We start from the raw sequence: 25,450 nt of genomic DNA, 5'->3' as shown, positions 1-25,450 counted from the left end.
TAATGGTTTCTATTACATAGACATTGCTGTGCAAGGAGTTACACATGAGAAATAGTATTGAAGTCCAGTAAAAGTTTTATTCAAGTTTCCAGTTGCGTTTCACATTTGGCACCAGCTGGTTTACCTGCACAAAAAAGTTAATGAACATTTTATACAAGTTTACCATTTGTATCTCCACTAGACACAAAGTGCAAAACTCACTAAACTTGAGTCTTTAAAGCACATTCCTAATAAGAAGCTACAAATAAAAGGTGCACCTTCCACAGCTCCACACATTGTAGAACAGGACTAGTCCAGGAGGACCAGTGTCTGCAGGCTTCCACTCCAACAACTCTTGGCTGAATGGGATAAATTTAAGTTCTTTGAAGGGGGGAAACCCCCAACACCAGACTTTCAAAACCAAGATCACCAAACCCTGCTATAGAATCAAGCTCCTCCCTCATACAGCTCCACTAAGTGGACTAGAGAATGTTTCCTCCTCTCTTTAGGAGCACATTAAACAAAAAGCCTTCATATAACTTGGACATAAAGATGCTGCTCAAGTCATTCAACAAAAGTTTGAGTCACAGAACCTAAATTATAGCAGGATCCAATTTTAAAAGTTACCTTTATAACTTTAAGGAATGTGACAACCTCTCATCTGGCTTGACCATCTTGCTCATTTCTAGGTGGTATATGGTCTTCTGAGGAACCAGGCTTCAAGGCAGAGACAAGCCTCTGTATACTTGACTTTGATGAAACGGCATTCTGGGAGTCCGGAAGTGCAGGCCTGTCTGCACTGGAAGGCTCTATTGATCCAATCACCTGTTCCCTCAGGAACTGGTCACTTTCTCCCAGATTGTGAAGAGGGAGAACACCATAGACTTTCACCTCACAGAGAGAGAGATACTCTTCTCGGTTTGGAATGATGATATTCACAAAACGAGCCTTGATGCCATAGCAGCAGAGTTTATGAATGGAACCTGGGGACACCTTTTCAACTGTCCCACACCTGTAGGGAAAAAGAGCCATGTCTTCCAAACTACCCATCTTACTGGAGAGAGCCATCCTGCAACTTGTTTTAGCTACACTTACACCTTTACCAGAAAAGTGCTATAGCAATGCTATATTTTAGGTTTTCAGTTACAGGAAAAAGTGACCATTAGTACTTTAATGGATTCCACTTCTATAAAAGGGATGTGGAATAGAACTGTATACTGTACCAAGCATTAAAGACCTGCTTTATAAAAAAAAAAAAAACAGGTATGCAGGTATAAAGTACATTTGATTTAATGTTTGGTTTGTCATGCCAGACCAAAAGTCACTGGGCTTAACCAATTTAACTGCTTTGTTAAGTGAAGACAAAATCTGTTAGTTAACCAACTAATGGATCCCTGGAAATTTAGCCTGTCTGGAGGATATACATTGTATATGTACATTTCTAACATCTTTGTACCATTGTGTTGAATGTTAAACTAAATCCATGACCGTCACTCACCGTCCAAATGGTTCACAGCCATGAATTTTGCTCTTGGCAAGATATTTGAGCCAACAAATGGCCACAACCCAAGACATACTACAAGCATTTTACCAAAGCTGATGATCTGGTGCAAAAGCATGAAGGACTAGAAAGAAATATCCAGTCACTATAAAACACCTTGTGATCAGTGGCAAACACCCCAGTTTTATAGACAAGGGTTTGATTAAATAAACTCTGCAGTTAACTTTTAAAATCATGAGGCGTTTCAAAAATATCAAGTTACCAGATATTTTCATCAGTCTGCTCCAGGAGCCCATCTCCAATTAGCACCTCTGCCCCCTCCAACCTCTCAGAGCAGCAGTCCTGTCTGTTCACAATCAGAACCCAGCTGATACGAAACCTTGTCTTCAGATCAAGGCGCCACCAGGGGCCAAAGTTCTTCTGGGTATGAGAGCAAGACCAGCTGAAGTAGTTGGGATTCTGGTTCCCGTCAATGGCATTGCTTGCCAGACCCGTTGGGCTGAAAGTCGAAGACTGATTCGCTGCACCCTTTAGAGCCACGTTAGTCTCTGATGGAGAAAATAAAGGTTAAGAACTGGTCTCCCTGGGACTTGGGGGAATTTAGGGGTCATTAAATTGACCTTTGTGGGGAAATGTTTGCTCAAGTGACAGCCCCATCCCCTTCGATATTGAAGTACTCAAGTATTTTACCCTGAAAATACTACAGTAGTTATGTGCTTAAAAGTATTATCTTGTCATAAGACAACCACAGAGAAGCAGCATTTTACCATTCCAGAATCGTGGGCAAGTCTTGGGTGGGCACACAGCATATACCTCCACCTCACACAAGGTCAGGATGTTCTTCTCTTTTCCAGGAATGACCACATTGACATACCTTCCTTTTCTGCCATTACAGCAGAGGGTGTGGACTGAGCCAGGCCATGCGACAGAAATAACACCACACCTGTTGACAACTTCAGAATTAGACCAATTTTTGTTTGGAACAAACCTACATAAGAACACTTGTTGCTTTAGTCAAATGTGTAAAGTGTTTGGATCAGATGAAACCAACTTTTATGCTGGCATTCCAAAAAACATGAAACAGGACCATTGGCATTCATGTTCCTTTGTTAACATTTGGCTACATCTAGCATATTCATTAAATCAAGTAAAACCCAAGATGCATGACTGAATTTGAGGAGAACCTACTGAACTTTAAGGTTAATACATAAGCAGTTCAGTTGATTGGGACAATACAGCCTTACCTGTAATTGGCATTGCCATTAGCAGCCAGAGAATTCCCCAACCGCACCTCAGCACCAACCAGGCGCTTGTGACAACAGTCCCGTCTGTTAACCACTTTAATGGCTGAGACATGCACAGACATCCGCAGGTCAGCCTGCCACCAGGGAGACACTTCGTAAAGTGTGTGAGTGCAGCTCTTCATAATGTAGTAGGGGCTGCGGTTCCCATCTATGGCATGACTGGCTTGGCCAGCCGCTTCGTAGGTGGACGACTGAGATGTCAGAGCCAGGAGAGCCAGGTTCTTCTCTGTTAGGGAAAAGAGTTCTACTCAAGGGAAAGTGACTTAAATAGTCTGAACAGGAACACCTTCTGTGAAGTTTCCAAACCAGCTAATATAGCCAAGTTATTCCAGTAGGAATAGGGTCAGCCACATTTTATATTTAGAGTCTACAATAATCACATATTTAGAAAAATAGGCATTGGTTGGCAACATTCTAAACACCCTCAGCTTAAACTCTGCTTTTCACTTATTTCATGTGTAAAGTGACCCACGGTGTAGAAGATTGATTACTGTATAAGTCCCTTAAGTCTTTAAAACCAAGGTAGAAAGTTAACAGGACCAAAAATACCGTCATAGTGGCTAAAGGATAATGAGTCTTCAAGACCGTAAAACTCGCATGCTACTCTAATTGAAATATTGACCAAAAATCAAGTTCCAGCTCAAGCACAAAGTTCTCTTCAGGTGGAACAAATTGCTAAAATACCATCAATTGTACTTAAATGGAGGTTATTCAGAGGCCATTAGCAAAACATGCTTTGCTAATGTGACAAGGGTGACCAAGCTAAACCAGGTAATTACATTAAAACAGGTTAGGCCTAGTCAAACTAGAACTCAAGAGCCTTTTAACATGCCAAAGGGTTCAAGGAATACCTCCCAAAGCAAGGCCATTGTCCTCAACTAACCTATTAGACAGTATTTGAAATGGCAGTAATGGACAGAACTATGGCATGGTGTATTTACATTTTCATCCTCACAGAAGAATTAGTTCTCAAAATGCAGGCAATTTAAATTCAGTGTAATGTGGGGACTTTACATTCACTGGTGTGAATTGACAGAGTGCCCCATGCTCTAAATCTGGAGAGCAGCCAAATGTTCCCAAAAGGAAAGACTCAATTTCTTTCACCTTAAAACTGAAGGCTATGGGGGGGGCGGGGGGGGGTCCTGACCTAATTTTTGAGAAATTCTCAAAGAAAACCCAAGGACTTGAGAATCAAAAACAAGTAGAGGCACTTTTGACCAAGATCTAAAAGTGGCCAACCCCGACTGCTTTGCAAGTCTCCACAAGCATGCATCTTTATCACTCTGGAACAACCCTTAAGCTTTAAAAAAAAAAAAAAAAAAAAAGCTACCCTTTCTGAAGCGTCTGCACTTGGGCACTGGTACTCCATAGACTTCCACTTCACAGAGGGTGAGGAACACAGTCTTTGGTGAAACCACATTCACATACTGGCCCACTTGCCCTCCACAGCAGATGAGGTGGATAGAGCCTAGAGAGGTTGATTGAATGATGCCACACCTGTAAACATCAGGAAAAGCAGCCTTTAGATTAGATTATGGGATCAGTTTGCACAGATTAGCAATGCAGATGTCCACAAGGCAATGCGTTTACCTGTAGTTGCTGTTGCCATTGTTAACCAGCGAGCTTCCTAGATGAACTTCTGCTCTCTCCAGCCTATTCTTACAGCAGTCCTGCCTGTTCCTAATTAGCACTGCTGACACCTGGTACTTGCCATGCAGGTCCACCCTCCACCAGGGGGCCTGTTGGTACCGTGTCAGGGTGCAGGAGGACTGAAACAAGTAAGCATTCCAGCTTCCATCTATGGCATTGCCTGCTTCCCCAAGACCACTGTACGTTGAGGACTGAGTGGCTTCACCCCTCAAAGCAACATTTTTGTCTGCAGGTGGAGAAGGACAAAAACCTTTATCACATTTGGAGAGACCTGGGTTCAGTATGCTATACTAGCAAGCAAAAAGTCAGCATCAGCCATATTGACCTATTAAGTTAGGAAGATTTGTCATTTGATGTAGAATGGTTGACTTCCCTTTTACTCTTGTACACTGAAATGTCTATGTAGTATTTAAGTGGGAAATGAGTAACAGTGCAAAATAGCTTTAGAAGAAAAGGATTTTGAATCCTAGTTCAAAGCAAACCAGTTTTAGATTCATACAAATTTAAGACTTCTCAAATTTTATATTCAGACTATCAAATCTGGTCCTTCTCACATTTAATAGCCTGCAAGAATGACTACAGTAGTAGAAATGGCCAGCCTATCTTGCTTATGAAGTTAAGTTCCAACTCATTCTAATTAGAAGATAACCGTTGGACAGAGCACTCTTTCTGTACCTCCAGGAATGCGAGGACAATCTTCAGCAACAGGAACTCCAGAGACATCAACTTTGCACATAGACAAGACTCGTGACCTTCCAGGGAGGACAATGTTGATATAACGAGCCTTCTTCCCACAACAGCAGAAGTAGTGGTAGGTGCCTCGGGAGGCATTAGCAATCGTTCCACACCTGTACAGACCACCATGTGAGGCCAGCTCAGAGATGGATACTTCTCCATTATCAATTATCAAACTATAAAAGGTCCAGACCAACTTGCAGATCACTGGGGTTAAGTGTATGGCATTTGGACAGGAATCCACAGTAGGAGAGACTCAAGTTGCCAAGTGACAAAAAAGCACTTAAAAACTTATGTAAGGTCCCTTCAGATAAGTAATCTTCAAGTAAACTATTTGTAACCCAACTTCAAATGGGATATTTACTCATGGATTTCAAAGGCTGGCATGAGGTTTAGGATGCAGTCATAGGAAATTGACTTGACTAGAATTAAGTGCAATTAAACTTGGAATTAGGATTTGAGATCCATTTTAAACTGAAACAGAAGCCGACATTTGCAAATAAATGAAAAGCCAAAGCACATATGGGAATTTGGAAACTCAATTCTAACATTTCAGTGGCTTACATAGGGAAGGGCATTCTAGAAGTAGGAGAGGCCAATACCAAAATGCACATTACCGATACAGCCAACAATGGGCATATTGGACCTTTCAGAACACAGATGTTCTCAGATCTGCTTTAAATTTTTGTTAAACATTTCTTTCCAAGCACCTCCACTTTTGCAAAAGTTCTCACTCCTCCATTATTCCCCCCCATGATCCCACTGAAAAATTAATCCTCACCTGGGGTTGGCGTTGCCATTGTCCTCCTGGGATTCACCTGCACGGACCTGAGCACCATTCAGACGTTCTGGGCAGCAGTCACCACGGTTCACAACAATCACTGTTGTGATGGCATATCTCCCTGGTAACTCCACTCGCCACCAGGGCCGGGCCTCCTTGCGAGTGCTGGTACAGGCACTTTTGAAGTAGTGAGGGCTGTAGTTGTCATTGATACCATGCTCAGCTATACCCAGGCTGTCCAGTGTGGAGGACTGGGTGGCTTTTCCTATTAAGGCCACATTGGACTCTGTGAAAAGAACTTAATTTTTGTATCCATTTTAAGAGGTAAATCCATGAAACCTAGACTTGTTGGGAGTGATCAACAGGTAAAAAAAAAAAAAACATGTTGACTTAAGCAATCTACCATGCTAGAATCAGTGCATTGGTAGTAAAAAAAGAAAAATGCAAAGTCAGAGCCAGAATTACAGAAGTAGGAAAGTCTCAGGTTTGTGGGGGTGGTTTACCAGTATAGTAGTTTGGGAGACAAGGAGGAATAGGCAGTCCATTAATCTCCACTTCACACAGAGTGAGATACTCTTGGCGCCCCGGAATGGTTAAGGTCAGGTAGCGCCCCTTTCGCCCATTACAGCAGATGGTGTGCACAGAGCCAGGAGCAGTGTAGGTGATTATGCCACACCTGAGTGAAAAATTTATTCACAAATTCCATCACATTACAGACCTTTACCATGTAACCACTACATCACTGAAGAATTGGCGATGTCAGTCTGACACTAGTTTAACTCTAAGTTAACCAGACCCAGACCTGCCTACTAGACCAATGCAAGCTCCTTACTTAACAGCAATATCTTCAGATTTAATGTAGGAAGACCTTGCCAAGCCCCAAGTCATTTGGGGAACAAAAAACCAGGTTGAATAGAGCAAGCAAAATGCAAATCAGAATCCCTGCCCTGGCAGTTTTGAAGAGTCCCAGGAAAAGTGGTTTAGGTAGGTTCACCAATCAAGACTGAAAAACCTAGGAGTGTGCAACCTTAAAGAACTGGATTAAAAAAAAACCCAACTCAGGTCATAGCGTTGATGCACAACACAGGACAATGTTTTGGCTTTGTTAAGTTTTCCTGCAAGGTAATCTTCTCAAATGTGAAAACCTACCTGTAGTTGTCTCTTCCATTGTTCAACACGGAGTCTCCAAGGTGAATTTCAGCCCCCTGCAGCCTCTGGTGGCAGCAGTCTCTCCTATTGAAAACTGTGACTTTGGAGACTATGTGACTTGCCTGCAGGTCTGCCCTCCACCAAGCATTGTAATCATACCGGGTGTGGGCACAGCTTCCACTAGAGTAGATGTTGTCCTTGTTTCGATCAATGGCTTTCATAGCCAGACTAAGTGGCTCATAGACGGAGGACTGGGAAACCTTGCTCTTCAGAGCCACATTTTTCTCTAGTTACAACAAACTCAATTTCAGCTGAAGTTGGGAATCCCCCCCCACCACATACACACAATTGCACCCTTTCAAAACTAGGGTCTCTAACCCTGATCCTGGAGAGCATCAGGACCATCTCACTATTTGGATGGCCAGCAGGGACCCAATATCACCCATTGTAAAAGAAACTGTTTAGAAGTTACTGCTCAGTATACTAGGTTAATGATAATCAGAAAAAAAAAACAGCAATGCATTAGGAAAAGTGAAATTGGTTATTGATTGTTCAACATCCTTCTACTTAATGCATTCCCAGTTAAGAGGTTGATATAGAAAAGTGCAGTTCATTAGCAAGTTGGACAAGCAATTTAGCCATGTTGTCCCTCCCCCATTGGACATTCAAAGGAACCAATGCATCATTCTTATCAAGAGAATCATCAGTATGTTGAAAACTGGGCTAAGCCCATGCATTGTTTGTAGAGGGTGTTCACTTACTATGCTCTACAAACTGCTGCTCAGATGAAACTCATTGTACCTTGAGCATATACTGTAACATGTCTTTACTATATTTACTACTATGGTGCCCTTAACAGAAGTGTCATACCTCCAGAGAAACTAACACAGGTAACTGGGACTGCATACACCTCCACCTCACAGAACACCAGGTACTGAGGCTTATCGGGGATCACCACATTCACATAGCGACCAACTACTCCATGGCAGCACACTGTAGGGAATGAGCCGCTGGAAGTGGCATTAACAGTGCCACACCTGCAAGGGAAGAGATGGCACTCAGACCCTAAAAACAACTTAACATTAAAATCAACACTAGTTCATTATATAATGGAAAGATCTGGACTAATTTATGAATGAGGTGAGGCTAACTGTATAAACTGATAAGGATATGCTATTTTTTAAATCTGTGCATTTGAGGAAAAAAAAAACATAAGTACTAATTAAACCTATAAATACTCCATTCCCCACACAAACAGGTGTGCATATTTTGCAATTTGGAAGTTGCAGAATGGAGACCCGAGAAGGACAAAACAACTATTTATGCCGTTCACTACAAGTATCAAGTCATTTCAGCAAATGAAAACATTGTAATAATGCTGCCAATTTGATGGACCAAGGATCTTACATGTAGTTTTTGTTTCCATTTCCAATGAGCGAGTTTCCAACACGGACTTCAGCACCCACAATCATGCTGTACCACATGGCCAATGGGACAATAGTGACTGCAGACACACGATAGTAGTTCTGCAGATCAACTCTCCACCATGGCCCAATTTCATACTGTGAGAGGATGCAGGTCTTGAGGTTGAATAGGTTCTTTCTCGAGCCATCAATGGCATTCTCAGCACTGCCAAATGAGTTGTAAGTAGATGACTGGACTGCCTGGCCTGATGGAGCTACATTCTTCTCTGTGTGGAGGAGAAGTCAAGTTAACTCAGATCTCAGACAGAGGTCATCCAACAATTACAGGAGTCAAGGTTCGACTTGGTTATCAAGGAACAGTCCAAGCTGGGAGCCAATTGATGTACAAACTAGTCTCTGCTCTTGTTGAAGATATTCAATTGATCAGCCAAAAAAGGATTTGAAAATCTCTCATTTCAAAAGGAAGTCAACATTTAGACCTATAACTGAAGAATATTGTCCCCAAAATTGAATGTTTTAGAAGAATACAGTTGAGCTGTTGTGTAGTAGAGTTTCTAAGATCCTAATCAGTCCACACTACTAACCACTTGCAGCTAGAACCAGCTGGCATTGTCGGATATTAGGCTGTTCATCACTGAGGAAGAGCTGAATAAGGTAATCAGCACTGCAGAATCTGAATCACAGTGAGGAAGAAATTTAGCCCAGGTATGTGACGCCAACCACATTTATAACCATAATCTCACCCCTGAGATTAACAAGTACCTCTACGAAACCGCTTGCATTCTTCGGAGAGGGCGATCCCGAAAATGAAAGAAATCAACAAGTTGCGCATCCTGAGGAAAAATACCAATAGTCAGAAAATGCGGCTTTCAAAACGGATACGTCAAGAAAATTACATTGTGAACATTATGGGCACGGCTACAAGCGAGTAGAAGATGTAGACAGTCGCAAGCTAGTTAAGAATTGGAAAAACATTTTTAAAAGTTAACATCTACGAATGTGACCAATAGCCACAAATAACAGCTTCTAGTGTTTCCTCAAGCGCCACGTTTGGTCTGCATTAGACTGGTATATTTGTTGTGATATCCCAGCATCAGATTGTATTTTCCCCACCATTTTACGTTTTAACGGTCTTAGTGTTTATCACTGGATAGACTCTTACTAAATAGAATGTTATATTCCGTACAACGATGGTAAAAACAATAATAAAAACCATCAAGTTCTTACTTCAGACTCCCGAACGTCACAAGAATCAAACCACACTCCGCGTTTAAATACCTTAGCGTCTGCCCGCGGCAGGGCGTGCCGTCAATTGGTTAATTTATCATCTTCTAATGTCCTCACTGAAACTTAATAATCTTAATGTAAATAATTTAGTGTGAGCCAGCTGTAACGTATTCCAGGACAGCAGTTTTAAATTTGGAACAAAAATTATAATAGGTCTAATTATATTACGCTACGTGCCTCAAGTTACGGTTAATAATGTTGACAAGATGCCAACTTTATAATACATAATTTCACACACACACACACATCTTTTGGTTAGGACAATTACAGAGTACACTGAATTTGTCTGTGTATTCACTAATGGAGATGGCTTGACTTAGCCAAAATTTCAAATGCATTTCCAACAGTAGTTGCCGTTGTTTTTTAAAGTTCTGTTTGTGCCCTACATAAAGTATTTGTGTATACTTTGTTTTAATAGTGTCTGGTCTTTTAATTTAACCTGTTTCTGATATCCTTTTAAATAACCCATCCCAATCAATTAAGCACATTTCTGGTTATTTCTTCATGGTTTTATACAAATGCCTAAAGGGCTGAGATGTGTGGCTGTTCAAATGTTTATTCTGTTTGTGAATTAAAAAATGATAGTTTTTCTTTCAGATTTACTCATGACCATCATTGTGATTATTATTTTTCTTGTGGTATTATTATAGTTAATATGTTTTATATTTGTTAACATGCTATTGTTGTGGACTAAGGTGTTCCTGGACTGTCAGATAGCTGCATGGTATTTCAATTAGTGTAGAAGCCTGAAACAGAGTAATTCTACTTTAAGTGTATTCTTTAGTTGTTCTTTTCAAATTATCTTCCATGTGATTGGAGATATTACACAAGTAACAATATTGAATTGAGGAGAAGAGAACCCCAGTGAACTAGAGTTCTCTGTAGAGTCTGTAGAGTCTTTGTGGAAATTCTGAGACAGATAAAGGTACATTAACAAGATTATGAGTACATATTTATGTTATTTACTTGTTATTACTACGCAAATAACAAACATTAGTCAGTGGGGAGCGAGGAGAGGTTGTGCGAGTGTTCTCTAGTTCTGTGTTGAAATGGTAGAACCAGCCTCTGTGTTCAGAAATAGCAGGGGATCTTGTCTAGTTGTGCTCAACTGCTTTCAATAGCCATCTTTTATCTCACTTAGCACACCTGCCCAGTGATTCTCCAATCAAGCCCGACAGAAACAGCGCTGTGACGAAATGGAGCCAAACCACTATATAGCAGTAGTGCTGCCAATCATTTAAGAAAATAATAGGTTGCACTTTATTAAAAAAAAGCTTTTCATTGAAAAAATGTATGTTTTTATAACCAGATTCAAATCAAATCCCCACACAAAAACGTGGGGGCAGTTCTGAGGAAAAAACTATTATTGCTATAACATATTTAGAACACAAGATGTCACCATATGCTCCACAAACACACACTGAGTATGTATATGGATAATGTGTAATGTGCAAACAGAAAACAAAAACGATATTTCCAGAACCTTGAGATACTTAAACTTTGGTCTACTTTTAGTCACCTTACATCAAAAACGTTATTATAGCCTGAGAAAGAGTTCACTTTGAACAAGTATGGTTCCTGATCTTACATCCATCCATTTTCTAACCGTTTTTTCCAAATCAATCAATCAATCAGTACAGCATACAGTGGTGTTGTCGGCAATCAAAATCGTTGTCCGTTGTCATGGGTAGTGGATACAGTAACACACTTGTCACACAGTCTTTTTCCAATCTCAGAAGTCGAGTGTCACAACTGAACACTAGCCGTGTCCCCACTGTTACAGGTGCTGAGGACTCAGATGTTGATTTTGGATGCATAGGGAATGTGAATTCTCCATCTCTTCACCATTAAAAAAACAAGTACATTAAGGCAAAGGGCAGATATACAGACATGAGAACAAAGGGCCCAATGACTATTTTGGTTCAAAACTTTTTTGGAAAAAAAAAATAAATTTCCTGTCATCAATCCCAATATGGACAGAGATACTAATGGGCAAATTTCAGCAATACCAAAAAATGGACGGACTACATAATTTCTGAGGTAAAGTTCAAAATGAATGTGTGAAAAGGTGAGGAACTCTCTACAAAGCACATGAAAGGGAATTTTGTGACGAGATAAGACTGAATTTGTCTAGAATAAGTACGTCTCCTGCCCTTGTGGAAGAGGAGGAATGGAACAAGAAAAGAAAATTCCACAATATCTCAGGCATTCATTCCAAAAAACCCTATCAAGACAATCAAACATTTTCAGTCTAAATGATAAATGCAAAATTTATGGTCATCCAAATGATCACAACAAGCCACCTATCATTAAATTCTCAAAAACGGGTAAAAAAAAGCCGTAAACAAGTGCTGGTTTAATTTTGTCATGTAGTGTGTTGCTAATATGAATGCAATACAGACCAAAATAAATATGGAATTCTATTCTAAAGGTTTTAAGATTATGCCTGGCTGTTTACTGAATTTGGTCAAACCTGCCATCAAAAATCCTAGCAGCTACTTTTCAAAGCCAGTGTTAGATGAGATATTCAAAGTGATATCTTCAATAGATTTCAAGAGAGAAATTGATCCAGCTGATTTAATAATTCCCCTTATAATAATAATTAATAATAATTGCTTACACTTATATAGCACTTTTCTGGACACTCCACTCAAAGCGCTTTACAAGTAGTGGGGACTCCCCTCCACCACAACCAATGTGCAGCATCCACCTGGATGTCTTGGGTTGTTTGTGGTCAAGTAAACAGTACCTTTATTACTTCCCATGTAGACTTTTGCTAGAACTGTAGTTTCTTGCATACCGAAATACGTGAAGTCAGTCATTTTTTGGTTGCAGAGATAGCTGCTTTTTTCATGAGTTTATCCACCCTCATCCACAAGTCTTTGCTAGAGAACATAGTCACACAGAATTACTCAAAGTGTAAGCAAACAGTGGTCTGGAAGCAACGATTTACAGTAGCTCTTTCACTATTGTGATTCAGATTCCCAGAGCACATTCCACTGCAAACTTTAGTTGAAATTGGAAGGTGTTGGTAAAGTGCAATGTACTATTAAATCGACAATAAGACATGAAGGAAAGTCTATAAGCAGAGGTGGACATTATTGGGCGGTACTTTCGTGCATTGGACAGAAATTTAGAATTAAAGCAAATGAACAAAACATCACAACACAGCCAACACATAGCATAGATTGTGTTTGTTTTCTAGAAATAAAGGAGGCATCGGACAGAGACATGTTGGTCAAACCATGTACTCACAGTTGAGAATGCCAATACTCATGAAACACAAAAAACCTGGAGCCACTGAACAGTTACAGTTATTTGAGGTATTTTTGGAGAGGCACAAATGTTTGTTTGGTCGGGATGGGGGTGAGACCACTCCCTGCCCATCACTGCACGGTCCCAGTCTGGGAATGGGAGGTGCTCTATAAACCCCAGCAGTTTTGACAGAGACACTTATCTGAGAAAATCATGGTGATTTTCTATTAGCTGTGGGTCTGTAGAATAGATTTGAACTACTTTTGGAGAGGCACACGTTTTATTCTGTCAGGAATGAGACTTTTTCCTGTCTAGCAGTGCACAGCTCTGTGTCAATTTGCAAGGAGGAAGTGATAAGATAAGATTGCAAGAAAACAAAAAAATAATGAAGAACGGCAGTTTCCTATTACCTGTGGGTCTATTTATCACATTCTACCTAGTTCTGAGGATGCACAAATTGTTGTTGTGCTATAAATGTGACTTTGGTCCAGGATTATTTTTTATGAGGCAGGATTTAGGGACTTTTATTTTGAAAGGTGCTGCCAAGCTGGCGTCACTTAATGTAGCTAGCTTCACGCTACTGCTTCCGCTACCACAGTAGCTTATGATGAGTATGACAGGCAGCTGAAACACCTGCTTTGTTAGCACAAGCCGTCGGAGGTTCCGGTCTGGTGCAGCGTTACCTAATGGAAATGTAAGATCACATAACTGGTAAAATACAAACCGTATACTGTCAGGCAGGGCTCACATAGGCAGCAGGTGAAGATTCTTGCGCAGAGTTAGAAATCTGATTTTTTGGTGGTGTACGGAAGTAATCCATGTTGTAAGGATTTGAATGTGGTTTACAGTGGGATTTTTATCATTACGCTACGGGGTACTGGTATTAAAAATATTCGAAAGCGCCATTCTTCATTGCGTTTTACGACTTTAGTGCTGTAAAATATCAGTCGAGATTTGTCACTTGAGGCAGGCCTTACTGCTTTGTGAAGCTTAGTGTCTATGGTGCTGGTGACGTAAATGCACGTTGCGGCTGTTAAATACAGTATCTTTTGATTTTGAATGTTAGATACAACCACTTCCCATTCATCCCTGACCTCTTCACCACCACTGTTACACAGGCTTTTTTAATAAAACTAATGTAATAAAAATGTCACTAAAAATTATCATATTCTCATCTACAATTAATGTTGAAAAAATATTCCGATCCATTAAGTACATCTGAACTTTGATATGCTGTAGCATATTATATTCTAAAACCGCGCAGATCACTGCTGTAGTGTAAGTGTATGGGGGAACATTGGATAGAAATTGTGATCTACCTTAACCCATTCCCGGTTAAACTGATTACTTTTCCCTTTTGTATTAATGAAACAAAAACTGTCAGAGAACTTAAAAACATATGAAGAAAATAGATTATTTAAGCTATTTTTATTTTTAATTAAGCTATTTATATTGATTGCGTGCACCTATGTAGTATAAAAAATGTATTCGATAATGTACATGCAGAATGTTCTTGTACTAATCTCCTGGCACAGGTGAAGCCTAGGTACCAACATTGTTAGGCAACACTATCTATAGAAAGTTATCTATGTTCGGCTTAAGTTATGAAATCAATAATATTCAGTGAAATTGTTGCAATTCACCAGTTCTCTCTTCTTGTGTTAAGCATTAATGACCACACATTCTAAGTGACTATGCATATAGTGATATAATTGTAATTCTAGCTAAAACAACTTACTTTATTTGTTTTTGCACTATCTATAATTGGCACCAGGTGATTTTATAATTTAAAAAAATATAAAATACGTGAGTGCATACAGTATATTTATGTGAGTGGTCATATTTTTTGGTGTACCCAGACAATACGACAGAAATACTATTTGGAATACAGAAAACCTCAAAATCACCCTTAGGTCTATGTTGGTCCTAATGCCCCAGTATAGTGATGGTGACACTATACTGTAAAAAAGGTGCTGTCCTTTGGATGAGATGTAAAACTGAGGTTCTGATTTTCTCGAAAAGAATAGAGGTGTTCACCCCCGGCGTCCTGGTGAACTTTTGGCCCATCCTTTACCAGTTATGGCCTCCTAATAATCCTCATCTATGAGCTTCATCACTCTGTTCTCCTCCCCACTGAGAGCTGGTGTGTGGTAAGTGGTAAGTGCTGGTGCACTTTGAAATTAATGCTGTTGATGTCGATGCTACACACTGGTGGTGGTGGAGGGGAGTTCCCATTACCTGTAAAGAGCTTCGAGTAGATTGTCCAGAAAAGCTCTATTATAATAATAATAATAATAATAATAACAATAATAAAAGATTGCTTGATCTGCTCAAAATAAAAGTGAGAAACGGGGTCTAGCGGTCAGACAGGTTCTTTGTGTAACAGTGCGACAGGTTCTGTTTTGTGTCCGTTCAACTTGTTCAACTTCCATGTTAAAGCTCCTCAGATTTACTCAGGAGAGAGCCTGGCAATTGTTGCGCCTTATTGCATGACTGTATTTGTTTGGGCTGTCCCTGATAGTTGCAGCTGCATGTTACCCTTTGCTGAATAAAGCAATCTTTCTATGTCCTTAGGCAGCACAGAATGCAAATCTAGACTAAGTGTTTTGTTTCTTTGTCCTTTCCCAGAGACATGTGGCTTTGGATACTTGCTGTGCTGCTGCTGCTGTTCTCCAACACAGACGTGTGGTACTTCCTGCGAGGGGCAGTGGTGGTCCTGCGCGCCTACTTTCAGCCACCAGTGTGGGATGTACTGGCGGAGCAGAGGAAGAGCGGGCGGGTGCTCCCTCACGATATCGACTTCATGGGCCACATGAACAATGCCCGCTACCTGCGCGAATGCGACTTCGCCCGCTTCTCCCTCTATACCCGCAACGGCATGTTCAAGGCAGCATGGGCACTGGGGGCGAACATGGTGGTGGGGGCCTCCACCGTTCGCTATCGCCGCTCGCTGCATCTGGGGGAGCCCTTTGAGCTGCGCAGCCGTGTGCTGGCCTGGGACGACAAGGCCTTCTTTGTGGAGCAGCGCTTCGTCTCCAAGGTCGACGGCTTCCTGTCCGCCATCATGCTGTGCCGCCAGAACATCCTGCGCAGCAGCCCAGACCAAATCATGCAGCACCTCTGCAAGAGAAAGGTACTGAGGAGGACCCGCTGTCCCCATCATATTGTAGGGTTAACAGGGGACTTGTTTTTACTGCAATTGGATTGCAAATCACCAGTCGCTTTCTAATTTCTAACGTGACACAGACAGGGCTGGTGTGCCAAAAGGGTGTTCTTTTATAGACTGCTCTAGAATAACTGACACACAAACATCCGTGTGGTACACAACTAGTGCTCTTTATTTACAGTGCTTGGAAACTCCACAACCAAAAGGCTCTTTAAGCTACTAACTCACCGTCTTCTGTTCCCTCACTATAAGATAGCTAAGCTGATTACCAGCTGCATAATAAAGGAATAAAGTTACTTTATTATACAAAAAATACACTTTTTGTAGTAAAGTCTCCCTTTCAGGCTCTTCATGAAAAAATGGTTCTCTCTCAGACTCCCCCAAAAAATTCACACTTCATGGAGTCCATCCACTGGTCATTCCTACCCCCACTAGTGAGATGAAATATAGGGGAGCTGTCTTTTTTCCCCAGGTGCTTCAGCTTCCTTGTTTTTTCAGTCTTCTATCCAATTGTCTTCTCCTAGCTGGTCAGGTGACTGGAGACAGCAGGATGTTACCCATACCTTCCTAGGGAATAAGATAAGATCACTTTATTGGCCATATACAGTACAACTTCTTGTATTAGGAATTTGTCTTTTCACATACCCCAACTTGCTCTTCATTAAAAACACAGACCAGGAGAGAAGCTTTTTACGGCGCACCTGGAGCAGTTGGGGTTAAGGGCCTTGCTTAGGGGCCCAACAGAGTAGGATTCCTCTGCTGACCGCAGGATACAAACCGGCAACCTTTCAGCCACAGGCCACCGCACCGCGAATGTAGTTGAGGCCAGAGCTGAACAGGTCTATCCTGTCTGAAAATACTATTTCCTTGATCTAATTAAACCTACATCTGAATATAAATTATGAAACCTAACACGTCTACATCATGTTCAAAGACATACAGTATCTAAAAGTTAAACTGACACAGTCATAGTGTAGTCCACATGTCCACATTTGGTCATTCCTCGTGCATGGCAGCTTTTCCATTTCTACGTGATCTAATGTAAGTAAGAGAAATATAAGTTAATGTCAGTTTTTAATTTACACAGAACAATTTGTCTAATGACTGATAGAAGCTGTATTAATTTTGAAAAGCAACATTGCAAAGAGATTGTGCTTTGTTTTCATGGTAAGATTAATTTACATGGAAAAGTACATTTCAAGCAGCTACGGTATGCCATTATAACCCATTGAAAATGTGTCTTACTGTGTATGTGTATGAAAGGTAAAGTGTTTTAGGATCACTAGTATGCTAGCCAAAACACCAGCTACATTGTTGGCTTCTTTCAAGAAAAGGCTTTGTGAGATCCTTGAATAACTTATCCACTAACCACCAAATGAGTTGAATAGATCAAATGGCTTCATCTTGTTTTTGAGTTCATATGAATTGTTGCAAAGAATGGACTAGTTTCACATAGTTTCACATTGTGAACAAGATAGGATTAGGGAATCTTTTTAAGAGAGTTACACTAACAGATGTTTCAGTATATGTGAAATAATAAGTGAACCTGTACTTTACTTAGCACAATTAAATGTGTATTTAGAGTCAGGTGGTTAAATATTTGGGCATCAGCTTAACAAGTACTGAGTTTGGGAAGCCCTAAATATCCAATTACCCTACATATTAGTCATAAACTGGAGAGTATTACATAGCTATTTCTAAACATTTCGGTCTCCTTCAATTCACTGTCTGACTGTACTACAGTCTACAAAAAGAACATTCAAGAGCATGGTAACCCTTCACAGGACTGGTCAACCTGCCAAAACCTCTCCAAGAGCAAGCTGGAAAATTATCCAGGAAACTACAAAGAACTCCAGAGTAACATCTAAAGATCTGCTATTGCTATGGTTTAATGTCAGTGTTCATGCCTCAGGCATCAGGAAAAGGCTGAACAGGAATGGTTTTCTTGGGAGGATAGCCAGGAAGAAACCATTTTTCTCTAAAAAGAACACTGTTACCTGCCTTTTGTCTACCAAAGAGCAATACACAAGATTACTGGAAGAACATTCTCTGGACAAAGGAGTTGAAAGTTGAACTTTTTGGGGGCTGCAATATTTACTGTTTATAGAGGTGAAAAGTAAAAGTTGCTTTCAAATGAAGAATCTGTTCTTATCTGTCAAGCAGGTGGTGGGCTGATTTGCTGCCTTAGGACATAAACATCTTGCCACAATTGACAGAACCATAAATTTGGCGTTGTAATATCAGATTGTATGGAAGTATGTCAGGACATCCATTCATCAGCTGAAGCAGAGTTGAAAGTGGGTCATGTAGACAGTCCTTAGTCCTTGCCATCAAAACTTTCCCTGGTGCTGACTGCGGTTCTGACCACGAACTGCTTGTAGCCACCATCAAGGTGAAATTCTGCAACATTAAAAAGAATGCTCCATCAAAGCGTTTTGATGTCTCCAAGGTACCTGTTTCATACGCAGTCGCAGTGAAGAACAGATTTGAACTGCTTGGCAATGAAGACAAACAGCCAGATGAATTGTGGCAGGAATTCCAATCCACGATTATCAAAACAGCACAGGAACATATACCATACAAGAAATTAGAGAAAAGAAGCAAGTGGCTATCGGCAGAAAGCATCAAAATCGCAGATCAAAGAAGAGCAGCCTAAGCCGTTTGGGACCGAGCTAGGAGGCTAAATGTGGAATTTCAAAAGGCAGCAAGGAAGGACAAAGAAGCATACTGGGATCAGTGATGCAAGCAAATGGAGGAGGACTGTCGAAAAGGTCACACCAGAAATCTCTTTGCGCAAGTCAAGAAAATTTGAACTTCTTTCACTGCCCGCAAAGGAGCAATCAAAGACAAGAACGGGAAGGTCCTGACGGGCCAGAAATGCATCAGAAGCAGATGGATAGAATACACGGAAAAGTTGTATGCAAGCAATAGTGACCCTGAGGCACCCCACAACGACCCAGTGGAAATGGAGCCAGCTATCCTGGATGAGGAAGTCGTATGGGCGCTGAAGCAGTTACCAAACAACAAGGCACCTGGTATTGACTGCATCCCAGCAGAAATGTTGAGGCCTGTTCCACCAGTGGCTATCAAAGCGATCTGCCAGAAGATCTGGGAAACCAGCAGGTGGCCAAAGGATTGGAAAAGATCAGTATTCATCCCACTGCCTAAGAAAAGTGACGCAAGGGACTGTTGCAACTACCGTACAGTAGCCCTGATTCCTCATGCGAGCAAAGTCCTTCTGAAGATCATACAGCAGCGTCTGCGCCCAATCATTGAAGCAGAACTACCTGACTCGCAAGCTGGGTTCAAACGAGGTTGTGGTACCCGTGACCATATCACAAATCTGCGGTGGATTATGGAGAAATGTCATGAACATCAGAAAAACATCTACATTTGCTTCATCGACTACAGTAAGGCATTTGACTGCATCGAACTGCAAGAACTGGGTGTGCCAGCACACTTGATCCAGCTGATAAGATCCTTTTATAAAGATCAAGAAGCAACAGTTCGAACACAACATGGAGACACCGAATGGTTCAAAATCGAGAAAGGTGTGCGACAAGGCTGTATTCTGTCCCCTTTTCTTTTCAATCTTTATGCAGAAATGATCATGAGGAAATTAGATCTGGAAGAATCGGAAATTGGTGTGAAGATTGGAGGCAGAAATATTAATAATCTCCACTATGCTGATGATACAACATTACTGTTGTATCGGAAACAGAAGATGGCCTGAAATACCTCATTTTAAGAATCAAAAAGGAAAGTGAAAAGGAAAGTGTTGAGGTGGAGACCCATCTTTTCATCAAAAAGACGAAGATCATGACAACAGCTGGAAATGGAGCAGTCAAAATAACAATCAGTAGTGAAGAGATCGAATGTGTCAAGGTTTTCTGCTTCCTGGGATCCATGATCGACCGAATTGGAGACTGCGGCCCTGAAATCAGGCGACGAATTATGTTAGGCCGTAGTGTGATGCTGAGCATGCACCAAATCTGGAAGAGCAAAGACGTCAGCCTCACAACCAAATGCAAAATGGTCCATGCTATTGTGTTCCCCATATCAATTTATGGGTGTGAAAGCTGGACCCTGAAAAAAGCTGACCGAAAGAGGATGGATGCTTTCGAGCTATGGTGCTGGAGAAGACTGTTACGGATACCATGGACTGCAAGGGTCACCAATAAAGAGGTTCTGGAGTGCATCAAGACAGAAATTTCGCTTGAGGGAAAGTTCACCAGACTCCGGCTCACTTATTTTGGTCACGTGATGCGATCAGATTCATTGGAGAAAGCAATGATGCTTGGAATGGTCAGTGGAACAAGAAGACGAGGCAGCCAAAGAACGTGGTGGCTTGACGCCATCAAAACAGACACTGGCTTAGGCATAGAACAGCTGAAAGAGAAAGTCCAAGACCGGAAAGCGTGGCGAGAGATGGCCTATAGAATCGCCGAGAGTCGGATCATCATCATCATGTAGACAGTGATCTTAAATGTACAGGCAAATCTGCAGTAGAACGGGTGAAGAAGAAATTGGATGGATGCATTGGCCAAGTCAAAGTCTGACCACTGCCACTGACCTGAATCAGTTCTGTAAGGAAGAATTGACTGTAGGCCAAAAGTTCTAATAGTCAATGTGAAAGACTGATGAACAGTTAAAGGAAATTTCTTCTAAAAAGGACATATTGTATAAGAAAATGTACTGTTTTTTTTAAATTAAGTGATCCAAATGTATCTTATGTCCTTGTGTTGTACACAATCAGGTTTCTTGTAAACATTTAATCAAACATTCTTATATATCTATTTATGTTTTAGAACAAATATATACAGGAATACAGACCAATTTAGAGTGTTCACAAATCTTTTCTTGTCACTGCAGGGGTATATATAATCAGCATCCTTTCATTCCAATAGTATGTTTTCCCCTGTGTAACACTTTACTGATGGCCAGTACATGGGAACAAAATACTGAAACACAAATTAGGAAAGTGATTAAATCAAAATAGATATAATCATTTCTTCTGCTGATTTTCAGTAAGATGGCTCTTCATAAACTCTTACTGTAGACTTTAGCCATACAAATGCATGAAGACAATTGGCCTGCATTTGGAAAGACTTACATTTTTCTTGTACTGTATATACAGTACTTCAATACTTGAAACCCTGTCTTCTATGTATTCTGTAAACCCCGTCATTCACAGATGAGCAATTTTCTCATACGTTTGTTTTTGGAAACCATTAAGTATAAATATAAACGTGATGTCTTTCAGTAAGTGGATATGTAAACTCAGAGGTAGTTACAAGATGATATGGCTCTTGTTTCAGTCTGAGCAGAAAGTGCCAATAGAATGCCATGGAGAAAGCATACAATAATGTGCTATACACAAGAACAAAAGGGTTGGCCTTAATGACATGAGGTCTGTTTCTCTGTATCCCTTCTAGGTGGAGAGTCCTGAGTTCTCTGAGGAGCTGCAGCATTGGATAAGCTACAACAACGCCAGCAGCCAAGCTTTGAAGGCAGAAAACAGCCCGGATGGGAAGTTGCAGTGAGAGGGCTCTGTATTACGGGTTAAAGACCATAGAGGAGGCACCTCCATACAGGAGAGATACTGTACCAATGGATTGTCCTAACCTAGCTACTGTAATTCCCCGGGTCAGAGCATAAATCTGCTTTCTTTCGCAAGCATCTTATCAGAAAATGTGCTGGCACATGTCCATTCAGAGCCCAGTAAGATTAAATGAGTACTGTAGTCTCTTACTGTGAATCGCTGGTCGGCAAATTCCTTGTTTCAGAGAGCATGACGCTTCTTGTTAATGATGACCAGCTCCCTTGAAAATTATGTGCTTGTGGGCTGTGTTGGATTTATGATAGATCCGCAAATAAAGGTTTTTATGTAATGTGATTGTATCCTGCACTACAAAATTTCAAAGGGAACATACCGTGCTGAAGGGTTCTCAGATGGCAAAAAACTAAGAGCACTTTAATGCATATGAAGTCGCTGTCCTACAAGGTTTTAAATCTTCATTAAATGAAAAGCTGAAATGAAATGCCTCATTGAGGTGAGATGAGACATTCTTAAATGTTTAGGGGAAGATGACAGATAAGGTGCAAAATGATTAGCAGCTGTGATAATGTGGCTAAAAGCATTATAAAATAATCAAAGAGAGCAGCGTATGTCAAAAATGGTGTTAACCTGACCTTCTGTTCCCAGTATCAAATTAGCACCTTGTTATTGTTAAACTATGCAATTTGCTTTGGAATGTGAGTAAATTAAGAGTAAAATGTGGGAATGGGCTGGGATCTGGAAGACTTAGAAGTGCAAAACCTGAAAATGAGGTGTTAAGATTTTGCCCTGTGCTGGGGCAGGTGCAGGTGCAAACCCATTGAATAATTTTAAACCTCTTCTTACAACCTGAAAATTATTGGCAGATCCGGCACAAAAGCACACGCCTTTACATAGCTCTCATTTAACTCAGAGCATCAACAGTTGTATATCGCAATGCATTTTTGCTATTCTGTGCTGATATACGCTGGTTTTATTGGAACTGCATCTTAAAGACCGAGGTGCCACAATGCACAGAGAATAGCATACAAATAGGCAACAATGACATGTTGCCTTTGTGACTTCATTTATCTGCACTATGATTTTGATATTAGTTATATTGATCAGGCTGAGGATGTCAGGGTGCAGTCTTGTGAGGAACAAGGTGTCTTGGGAATGGGGGGCATTATCCCTGGCTGTGCCTTAGAAGAATTGGTTCAAACCATCTGGCACACCGTCATCTGTTGGGAGAATGTTGGACAATCCCCCCTCCTGCTCCTGATGCAGGCCTGCTCTGCTTTGTCACTTTTGCTTTGATTTCTTACCTGCCAGCTGCCGCCTTTTCATTACTTGCGTAATGGTCCTTCTGACTACATTGACCCCCGATACCTGCAGAGGTCTGTTTGACCTCCTAGACTATTTACTTCCTTATGTTGGCAGAGTTTAGCTGTAACGTAAGGACGCGCCACAAAAATGAACCTTGCATTTTGTCTTTGTATCGTAAGCGACAACCTCAAACCCTCTGGCCCACACTGAAAGATTCTGTCTCAGCAGAATGAGTTTGTTAACATTTAATTAACAAGATGTAGACAGAGGGTTTGCAAGACAATGGAATAAGGGTCATAACAAGATAACACTCCACATTTTTTGTACACACATAACAAAACTGACACAACAGGACAGCATGCACATGAAATGAATATGCATTTGGGAAAAGAAGATGTATTATGGAGATCATAGGTAAAAACAAACAGTTTCAAACAAACAAAAGTAGTTTCATTTCTCTTCTTGCTCAGTGAAGGAGGTATTTAATGGGATTCTTCTAACAGCTCCTGGTTTATAATTTTTGGTAACATCTTTATTGCTATGAACAAAAGAAAAGCCTTCTGGCCAGGAAATAGTGCTGCACATTTAAGGACTACTTCATTTTATGGAACAGGTGTTACAGTGTGTTTTGATGACTTTGCTGCTAAAGAACCCAATGCACATGGTGATGTTTAAGATTTATGGTACCTTAAATAAATTGCATATCTATTATTCTGATGTAGGGCATTGTGGCAATTTAAATTTTGCAGGGTCATTTTGGAGCAGTAGCTCAGTCATAGCATCAGCCCCTAAATGTTCTACATTGTAGTTCAAATCTATCAATTAACCAATTGATAAAAAGAAGGATTCCAACATTTGTTTAAAAAAGAAAGAGCCGAGGAGGGAAACCACAAAGATTGAATTTACCTCTTGTATCAGATGTAAATGTAATCGGAAGTTTTGCGATTTTAGAGTTATATGCGCAGACAAGAAGCAGTTTTGTTTTAATTGCATGAAAAACAACATTGTTAGCTCTCTGCAAGTTACATCAGCCATTGATACTTTCAAGAAGTATTTATCCTACTTCTTTTGTCAAAGGTGGACCGGAAGACCACCATAAGAAATGGAATTCATAACGTCTTAAACATGTCTCTCAATTTGGCAATTAAGGTTATTCACACTGATTTTTTTCAGTGGTTTACAATTATTTACACGAGATCAAAACTGCAGCTATGAATTATTTCTAAACATTAATTTACAAGGTGTGTAATTGAAGACTAAATATCATGATGATATGAATGGTCTATGTTTGTGATCTCACTTTGTAATACTTGAAAGCACACTATATGCACTATATGTATATAAATGTTTATATACTGTAGTGTGGTGATGTAAAAAAAATGTCTTTCTGTGATGCTCAGTTTTATATACAGGATTTGGAGAACGTGTATGTTTTTAAATATATAGTTGTAGTTAAATGAATTAGTGCAATATCAGTCTGCACTGCAGCTCTGTGCATTCCTCGCTGTGGACTTAATAGCTGAATAGCCCTGTTGAATTTCTGGGTTTCAATGGCTTGCATTTCTACAGCTCCTTTCTTCCCAAATCGATTCACATATAGGCGAGAGCAAAATTCATGTATCATTCAAATGCAGCTCGCAGCTGGGTGATGTACAGAAGCCTCAATAAACACTAGATCAGGTAGAGATGAGAGAAACATCACCAGTTGAATTAAGGAAATTTAGGTCACTTGGATTGTGCAGGCCAAAAGGGGAATTTAATAAAACAATGGGATTATTTACCCCTGCTCTTACAACTATAACCATGGGATCTTTAGTGACCAAAAGTCAGAACCTTGGGTCAATGTTTCATCCAAAGAATGCTACATCCTACTATAGTCAGATTGGCCTAAAGTAGCTTTTCTACACTTGGATTAAATTCACATTTACTTTCCTACTACTGTTTCATTAAGAGCAACACAAAGTAAATTCAGGGAATAATTAATAGATTTGAACAATGAACGCTCAGTACCCTGAAAGTCAACAGAGGATGAACAAATGGAATAGGAACTTTATATTAAATTTCAACATCTAATAGATGATCTAGCTGAGAGAGTGGAGACTGAATTGAAACATTTAAATGGTGCTAAAGCACTGTTAAACCGTAAGAATGAGTCCTCTAGAACACAGTTAGCTTAAAGGTTCAATACAAAATGTTGAACTACTTTGTCCTTATATTGTGACTTTTCTGTTGCCCCCTTTGAATATTTTTCTGAGCTGCTCTGGTTTTGTTTTCCATTTAAAAACAATGAGACTAATTTTATTGCACAGCTGTCAATGTGGATTCTACCTCCTTCCGGAAAATTGATTTAAATTATT

General features: G+C 40.4%; 2 protein-coding genes across 7 annotated transcripts; one reads left to right on the top strand and one right to left on the bottom strand.

Annotated features, from left to right (window-relative positions):
* Positions 1-57: 57 nt before the first annotated feature.
* Positions 58-9,872, bottom strand: LOC148657246 (uncharacterized). 3 transcript variants are annotated; one of them, XM_088643245.1, is made up of 15 exons: positions 9,751-9,872; positions 9,286-9,356; positions 8,507-8,789; positions 7,970-8,136; positions 7,100-7,385; positions 6,454-6,626; positions 5,951-6,236; positions 5,110-5,282; positions 4,375-4,660; positions 4,115-4,281; positions 2,725-3,010; positions 2,248-2,423; positions 1,743-2,028; positions 607-991; positions 58-124 (listed from the first exon to the last, which is right to left on the bottom strand). In XM_088643245.1, exons 2-14 carry the CDS (start codon positions 9,353-9,355, stop codon positions 637-639), a joined length of 2,994 nt encoding a protein of 997 aa, XP_088499371.1. In that variant the 5' UTR covers position 9,356; positions 9,751-9,872; the 3' UTR covers positions 58-124; positions 607-636. The 3 variants fall into 3 exon arrangements, with proteins under 3 accessions (XP_088499371.1, XP_088499372.1, XP_088499373.1); XM_088643246.1 differs by having other exon boundaries at positions 9,802-9,824; XM_088643247.1 differs by lacking the exons at positions 6,454-6,626; positions 7,100-7,385.
* Positions 9,873-13,605: 3,733 nt separating this feature from the next.
* On the top strand, positions 13,606-22,122 carry LOC148657245 (protein THEM6-like). Of its 4 annotated transcripts, none has more exons than XM_088643242.1 (4): positions 13,648-13,759; positions 15,088-15,215; positions 15,694-16,198; positions 21,667-22,122. In XM_088643242.1, exons 3-4 carry the CDS (start codon positions 15,698-15,700, stop codon positions 21,772-21,774), a joined length of 609 nt encoding a protein of 202 aa, XP_088499368.1. In that variant the 5' UTR covers positions 13,648-13,759; positions 15,088-15,215; positions 15,694-15,697; the 3' UTR covers positions 21,775-22,122. The 4 variants fall into 4 exon arrangements, with proteins under 4 accessions (XP_088499367.1, XP_088499368.1, XP_088499369.1 ...); XM_088643243.1 differs by having other exon boundaries at positions 15,088-15,222; XM_088643241.1 differs by lacking the exon at positions 15,088-15,215 and having other exon boundaries at positions 13,606-13,759.
* The last annotated feature ends 3,328 nt before the right edge of the window (positions 22,123-25,450 follow it).

Source organism: Lepisosteus platostomus, chromosome 8 (genome assembly GCF_059453375.1).
Source record: "Lepisosteus platostomus isolate fLepPlt1 chromosome 8, fLepPlt1.hap1, whole genome shotgun sequence".
Lineage (NCBI taxonomy): Eukaryota > Metazoa > Chordata > Actinopteri > Semionotiformes > Lepisosteidae > Lepisosteus > Lepisosteus platostomus.
This window is presented reverse-complemented; position numbering and strand designations above follow the sequence as displayed.